The following is an 8,018-nucleotide window of genomic DNA, read 5'->3' on the forward strand; positions in this document are numbered from 1 at the left end:
GAGGTTTGTTTGCCAAGTCAGAGTGAAGAGTTTGCATAAAACACACATGGGTCGAGCTTCATAGTTTGGTTTGGAACAATCAACAAAACCATATTTCAGGAAACAGTCTTTGTACGCCCTTGGTCTTGTTTTTCTCTTCTGATTCCTCAAAAGTACAACCTGCTGCTGTGTCTGGTTGAAGGCATCCACTGGTTCCGCTGTCCTCACGGCCATCATCACAATGACATCTTTCACGTGAACTACATAGCGAAGTAGCGTCGCTAACATTAGCTACACTCTTTTCTTTGGCTGAATCTGTCATTATTTGCCTTTGAAGAGTTGTTTCAAGTTTATTTTTATGCTGGCAGATGGAAGTTTGGCCGGGTGCAGAGTTATCCTGGTCTTTAGCAGGGCTTTTCTTCTTCATTAGCCAAGCATCCATTTCCTTCTCCAGCTGCCGACTCTTCTGGGTGACGTGCAGTAGAGATCACAAGCAGGGTTTCCTGTTGTTAAAGAAAAGGACGCGCTCCCTCATGTGGCTGATGGGTGGACTGCACACATAAATATTGATCAAGAGTACTCCGGAAAAAAGACAAAAAAAACCTTTTATATATAGCGACCCATATGAAATCCCCCGCGACCCACTTGTGGGCCTGGACCCCATCTTTGACGGGTATAAAACACACCCCTGTGATACCAGCTGGTAAGAGCCGGTTACCATGGGAACCAGGTGGTTAACACCTGTAACTGAACAGGGATGGCATCGACCCAGTCTGTCCCAGTCGGCACATAGATCCAGGAACGATGCTGTAGGAGTCTAAATCTGCATATTAGCCACCACCACCCCCACCCCCCAGAGGCCGGCGCCTCCATGGGGAAGCATTAAACACACATGTCAGCGCAGTATTTACATGTTTACAGCGACCAGTCTGGCGGCCTCACACGTTGTCGTCGACGCCGCTGAGGTTCGCCCTGACTGCAGAAGAATAAAGCTCCTCGCAGCTGGACAGACTGCGTTTCTGCTTCCTTTGCAGGATTTTTATTTACCTTTGGACGTGTTTCTGTAAATCTGCAGCTGTTTTCCAGAAAATTCATGAAACTGAATCGTGATTTAAAAACATGAACTGAGTTTAAACGTGGCAGATCTCCTGTTTATACCCCAACATTAAGCTCTGAGTGGAAGGTTCATGTAGTATTATCAGTTTCTGCTTGTTCTCTTACCCGTGTTTTAGTTCTGGTGATGCTCGGTATGAAGTTGTGGGTCGATAAGTGCAGCATGTTAGATGTTTGGCTGCAGAGTGACCTTTAACCTGCAGAAATCAGGTTAGTTTCCTTACTGGTGAACCACATGCAGCTGCTGTCTGACGTTGCTTCGTTCCTACCTCCACGTTGGAAGTTAGGGTTTGTCAGCAGTGGAGGTGTTTCACCAGAAAACCACTTGATCAGTGTGTGATCTGATGCATCAGACTGGCTCGTTTCCAGCCCATCCATGCAGAGCCTCCAGTTGGCCCAGTTTCATCCAGTCTGCTGCTGTTTGTCCCTGAGCAGCTCAGATGTACAGCATGTATTCACATCAGACATTCCTTACATTTGGTCAAACCAGTCAAACCAGTCAAACCATTAGAATAATATCTCCCCATTTCCACCAGAGGTGGCGCTGCACTAGTATTTAGCAGAAGAGAGGAGCAGACCGGCGTGAAGAAGAAAACTCTGTTTCCTCCACCTGCCAGTTAAACATGGAGACCAAACTATGGCTGTTTTGGGTTTTTATTGTGTCTTATGCAAGTATCCTGCAGAAATCCACTGCAACAATGGACGCAGTATGAACACCAGACGAGGCAGAGGACCCTTAACGCCATCGCTATGGATTTACCCACAATGCAACGCTACGCCACATGCAGGAAGGGACTTGGTTTGTAGTCCGCTTCCTGTATTTGGTCCACTTGAAACGGACCGAGACCTGCGTTTGTAGGTGGACCAAGTCCGCTTCTTTGATCTGAATCAGAATTCGTTTGGTGCGTTCACATTTCCCCAAACGAAGCGACTTTCCCGTCTCTCTCTCCCGTCCTAAAGCACTCCCAGGCGGCCAGTCTCAGTCGGCTCCGGCTGCAGGTCCATGTAGAATAACTGCAGTAGGTTGTGGAAGTTCACCTAAACATAGTTTATACCATTGTCAGTGACAAATGGCTGCATTATTTTCCTATACATAGTTCGGCCAGTTAAACACTGTAATATCCCTCCGTTACGGGGCGTTACCATAGCAACGCGTTAACCAGCTGGTTCAGATCAGCTGTCTTTTAACAGGTGAATGAGAGAAACGTGCTGCAGCCTGACAGCGGTTGTTTGGTATAAAACGTACATCCAGGCCAACGTAAAATAGTTCCTATATAAGCGGTAAAAGCGGATTAAACAACTTGGAACCGTCCATTAGACGGTTATAATGCACGACACGGAGTCTAGAACACCACGACGCGCAGCGTTGCTTAAAAATACTGGATAATTGTGTTAAATAATCCAGATCTCAATTTTAGTTTAAATAATTGTGATTATAATTTTTGTCATAATCGAGCAGCTCTACGATGAAGCCACTTCCTGTCAAGCTTTCTTCTAATGACTCCATTAGTTTTATTATTCAAGTGATGGAACAACAGGAACACGACAGAAATCAGGAGCACATCCACCACAGTCAGCTGGCCGACCACCAGTTAAACCAGTTAGAATGAGGTGACCTCACCTGGAGGACTGAAATAAGACCTGAGGTCTGTAGGATGAATCCTGATTTTCTCTTATGGAACTTCAGAGTTTTCTGCGTCACACTGCTGGTTGGGTAAATCACCATGGTAACGAGCGCTAACCGACTAATCTGCTGCGGAGCAGGTAAAGTTCTAGAGACCATCCAATCAGATCTCTTGGAAAATGGCTGCCCATTCTCAGAACATCCTGTCCATGTTGGCGGCGGACGGTGGGAGGAGCTTCAGAGAGTTTAGGGACGGATTCATCCTGATGAAGGAATAAAACTCATCGCTGTCCGTTTGCCTCTAAAGTAAGGACATGACTAACACCTGCAGAAACAGGGAACCGCAACTCGTGTCGTCACGGCGGGGAAATGATATTCCAACACAAAGCTCCTCCCATTGGGGGCGGAGCCTCAGAAAATGGAATATTTAAGGAAAAGAAGGAAGTGAGGAAGTTCTGCCTGAACGTCTGAAACTCAGCGTGTTTATATTGTCACATCAGTAAATACCCTATCACATCACCTGCTGATGCATTACCAGCGTCAGCAGCATCCCTACCCTGCTGTTGCTACGGCAACCGGGTTGCTTTTGGTCTGGATGGTGTGTTGAATCTCCGGGGAGGAGGCAGCTCTGCAGGGTTTTTCCATGTCTGTGATTGGTCAGTCTGCAGACTCCGCCCCTTTTTGTGAGCATGTGAGGTTTTCCTGATGTTAGTTCCACCCGGTAGTGCAGGCTTCAGTGTGTGTGTGTGTGTGTGTGTGTGTGTGTGAGGTGTGTGTTGACGTGCGTCTGTCTGGTTTCTCTCCCCAGAATCGACCCTGCGTCTGCTCATCGAGTCCACCAGCATCGTCTCCAGGTGTTAGTCTGCACCTGGCCTGAATGCACCATTCCCCGGGCCCGGCCTAATTCCTGGTGCTCTTTCACTCCCACCTCCACCTCCCTCCTTTCCCTACCCTCCCCCCTCCTGCCCCTTCCTCCATCCTCACCCTCCCCCTCACCCCCGCCCGGTGTCACTCAGCCAGACTCGATCCAGCTGCCCGCCACAGGTGGATGAATGAAGACCCCATTCAAGAGCCCCGCGGCCCCGCGGCCCCGAGCAGACGGGGGTGAGTTTTCCTGCTCGCGGTCAGAGCCGAGCACCCTGCAGGAAGGACGTGAAGCTGACAAGGTGTGTGCTTATGTTCCAGGACATTCAGGCGTGTCTGCAAACATGATGAAGAAGAAGAACTCACACAAGTAAGTTCTGTGACGAAGCCGAAGAGTTTCCTCGGGACTGGAGCGTGAGACCAGAGTGTCGCGGTTTCGTTGCTCTCAGGAAGAAGCTCCAGAAGTAAACACTGGAAACTTCCTGAAAGCTTTTTTATTCTTCGGAACAATCAGGTCGGGTTTAGTTTGCTGACTCAGCGTCCTCGTTCACGGGACTAGATTCATCGACTTTTAGGTCAAACCTTCGTGGCGGTGATGCCTACGGTCCTCCCGCTGCGGTTCTGGTGAAACTGGTCTGAACACGGCGGATCCGCCAGAATGAACCCATGTTCTGAGACTCCAGAACCACGTGGTTCTGGTTAGTCCCCTGTAACACCCGGCAGTGCTGGAGGACTGGAGGCTGTCTGCTCTCTGATTGGACAGTTTCAGCATCCAATCAGAAAGCGGTGGAGAGATGGAGCCAAAATTCTGCACCTGACCTCAGAAATGACTCGAAAGGTTTGTTTAAAACCACAAAGTCTGAGAATCGATCGTTGTTAGCAGACAGAAGACACGAAGCGATGCGAGTCCAACTGAATTCATGGAAGCGTCTCAAAGAGACGAACCGACAAACCAAGGACGTGAAGATCCGTCATGTTCTTCATCTCTTCTCTGTCTGTGTGGCTGTCTCCCTCCGTCCCGGCAGGAAGCAGAGGACCGCGGTCGGTCTGGGGAAGACTCTGGCTCAGCCCCGGAGGAACATTGTCGGCTGCAGGATCCAGCACATCTGGAAGGAAGGCAGTAAGTCCAACGTGGACCATGGCAGTTCCCAATCGTTTCATATAAACGGTTTCATGTCATCGCTGGTTTGTTTTCAGGTAAGTCGTCTCAGTGGAAGGGGACGGTCCTGGACCAGGTTCCGGTCAACCCATCCCTCTACCTGATCAAGTACGACGGCTTCGACTGCATCTACGGGCTGGAGCTGTACTCGGACGAGCGGGTGGTGGGCCTGGAGGTCCTGCCAGACCGAGTGGGTGAGGATCCGCCGTCTCCAGACAAACCCGTGTCCTCAGTCCAGGTCCGGGTTTAACATCCTGATGGCGGTCTAGACCCGACCCTGGTCCTGAAGGACCGGTGTCCTGCAGGTGTTCCTGACTCGGACTACACGAGCTCTGCACACGTCTGCTAAACACACTGATGTCAATCAGGTGTGTTGCAGCAGGAACACATGGAGTGCACCGGTCCTCCAGGACCAGGACTGGGTCTAGACTGTTCAGGTCCAGGTTTAGCATCTCGATTGGGATGAGGGAAGGAGGGAAGCCGCTGAGGTTTCCCTGTAAAATGCTTGTCTGTGATTGGTCCAGCTCAGGCCCGCGTGAGCGACTCCATGCTGGCGGAGACGATGATCGGTAAGGCGGTGGAGCACATGTTCGAGACGGAGGACGGTCCGAAGGAGGAGTGGAGGGGCATGGTTCTGGCCCGGGCACCCATCATGACATCCTGGTTCTACATCACCTACGAGAAGGACCCGGTTCTCTACATGTACCAGCTGCTGGACGACTACAAGGAGGGAGACCTGCGCATCATGCCGGACTCCAGTCAGTCCGCCGGCCCCGCACGACTCCATCTGTCTGCTTTGCCTGGTCTGTTTCCATGGTAACGTGTCTGTGTTTGTGTGTGCAGACGACAGCGTGGCGGCGGAGCGGGAGCCCGGCGAGGTGGTGGACAGTCTGGTGGGCAAACAGGTGGAGTACGCCAAGGAGGACGGCGGGAAGCGCTCCGGGATGGTGATCCACCAGGTGGAGGCCAAACCCTCCGTCTACTTCATCAAGTTCGACGACGACTTCCACATCTACGTCTACGACCTGGTCAAGACGTCCTAAGACCAGAAAGCCTCCCACCCCCACTCGACCCCTCCCCCCCCACCACCACCAGGGTTGGACACATCCTGAGAGACCAGACATGTTTTCTGTCCTTCATAAGACGCCTTAAAACCAGGACAAACGGCAGTCCTTCAGACCAGCTCCACCTTCTCATTCACACCATCTTCTCTGTCTGACCGCTTAAAAAGCCCCCCCACCAGAAACCCTGCCCCCCGACAGATGCAGTCCAGACACAGACCTCCTCCCCCGAAACCCTGGCGGATCCTCTGGGACCTCAGACGGAGTCTTTCGGGGTTAATGACAGGACTCGAGGAACTGTCACCTGAACGTTCTGCGTCAGCTTGTCCGGTTCCTGGTCCGACTCGGTTCCTCCTTTTCCCGTCGCAGTTAACGCGTCCGTCTGTGTGCCAAAGCTACCGTTACTCCTGGATTCTGACACAGCGGTGGTCTGAAAGCCGTCTGGGGGCTTTGAGTCCCGTTCCTGCAGCAGCTGGACGTGGTTCCACACGTCTCTTCAGCCTCCTGCAACACAACCATCCTGGAAAAACCACAAAAAGAGGAACTTTCCTGAGCATTTCCCGACCCATAACCCCGCCGTGGTGGTGAAGTGGACCCCTGGTGTCGTTGTACAGTCTCCTCTCTGTCTATATGTCGATATGAGCTGGCACATCCACGCGCTGCTTCTCTGTATCGGACCTGTTCCTGCTTCTCTTCTGTCCTGTGGAAACACGTAGCTGTAGGAAGCTTGCTGGTCTCGACCTGATCGCTGCTCACCGTTGCAGGATGCACGTCGCTCCGGTTCCAGCTGTTGGAGTTCATGAAGGACTTTTCGGGTTGGGTCGGCGTCCCGCTCGTTCTCCTGCTTGTTTGGACTCTGATTGACCCGTCTGGAGGAAAATGGGAATTCCCCTCCAGTTCCAGTGTAAACCAGTTTGCTTTGTGTTGTCTGGATCTGGGGAGAAATTGATCATTTAACCTCCTTGCTGGCTCCAGATCTGATAGTAGCGTTGCTAGGAAACCAGCGTTGGAAGAATCCAGATCTATGGACCAAATGAGTCTTGTTTGGAAATGAAAACGGTTCTGTTAACACTTTACTGTAGGATTTTACTTTAGATGGTTTCCATGTTTACATGTTCTGGTTCCGGATCACATGTATGTGGCTCAATCTGACGTCATCACTCCAGATTTAGTTCTTTTTAATTCTGTGAAACTGAGTCTTTTTGTTATTTTGTATTAAAATGAGTCATTGAGTCATTCTGAAACTGAATTTAACACGTTTTCTAGATAAGTTCTGGTTCTGGTTCTGGTTCTGCGGCGTAGAATCCAGCGTCTGCACCCGTCTCAGTCTGAAGGAGATTCTGCCCTCGGTCCACCTCGTCCCAGATAAAGCAAAGGAGAGCTTAAAACCTTCTGGTGGGGAGGAAAACCCTTTAAAATGAAGGTTTTCTGGAAGGATCTTGAACTTTGAGTTGGAATCCCTTTCTTTTTTTTTTGGAGCAGACCAGAAGTCCGATTCCGACTACTTCTCCAGCATCATTCTCTGGATTTGACCAGTTTATGTCCGTCTTTACGAATGTTTTCCCTTTAAATCTGACTCTCCTGCTAAAGATGAAAGACTGATGTAGAACAATCCAGAACGGCTTCAAAGCATTAATTATAGTGTCGTTTAGAGGAAATCTGGCTGGGATACATCCGATGTTTTAAGTTTAGTTAGACATCTCTTCCACTACATTCATCACCATCCACTATATTTAACTAAAATGCACAAAATAAATCTCAAAACTAACTATTGAATTCTGATAATGAGAAATCAGCATCTTAGGACTGATTTATGAGGCTCTATGACTCATTTTCCCCAAATCTGTGTTGCATTTTCTGATTTATTTTGATCTATACAAGCTGTTTTCCTTGTTTAAATATTTGCTTTTATTCCCAGAATCCGTTTCAGATTAATGTTTCTATGGAGTCAGTCGTTCTAAGAAATACGCTGCTTTACATGGACCTTTCCAGAACATTTAACCCAGATTTCAGACTTTGGTCTCATTTATTCTAATATTACAGATCTGTCCAAACCTTAGAAATGACACGTCAGACCTTTTCCTTTCAGATTCTGGACCGGATCCTATGAAAGGTGCAGATGTAAAATCCAGACCAGTTGTTGAGCTGCCTTTCCACTAAATAAACCTGGTGTTTATCAGAGTTTAAAGCAGAGCGACGTGATCTGGAAGACGTTTTA

The 8,018-nt window shown here is 49.5% G+C and overlaps 1 protein-coding gene across 1 annotated transcript in view; it reads left to right on the forward strand.

The window, feature by feature from the left end:
* spinb (spindlin b) overlaps positions 1 to 5,798 on the forward strand; it is a 17,846-nt gene extending 12,048 nt beyond the window's left edge. Inside the window, exons 2-7 of the mRNA XM_079251318.1 lie at positions 3,525 to 3,820; positions 3,902 to 3,950; positions 4,606 to 4,700; positions 4,778 to 4,933; positions 5,264 to 5,497; positions 5,583 to 5,798. Of these exons, the coding sequence (XP_079107444.1) occupies positions 3,769 to 3,820; positions 3,902 to 3,950; positions 4,606 to 4,700; positions 4,778 to 4,933; positions 5,264 to 5,497; positions 5,583 to 5,782 (786 nt within the window). The 5' untranslated portion in view covers positions 3,525 to 3,768 and the 3' untranslated portion in view covers positions 5,783 to 5,798. The remainder of the gene's footprint in view (positions 1 to 3,524; positions 3,821 to 3,901; positions 3,951 to 4,605; positions 4,701 to 4,777; positions 4,934 to 5,263; positions 5,498 to 5,582) is intronic.
* The last annotated feature ends 2,220 nt before the right edge of the window (positions 5,799 to 8,018 follow it).

The sequence above is a fragment of the Telmatherina bonti genome (assembly GCF_933228915.1).
Source record: "Telmatherina bonti genome assembly, chromosome: 13".
Classification (NCBI taxonomy): domain Eukaryota; kingdom Metazoa; phylum Chordata; class Actinopteri; order Atheriniformes; family Telmatherinidae; genus Telmatherina; species Telmatherina bonti.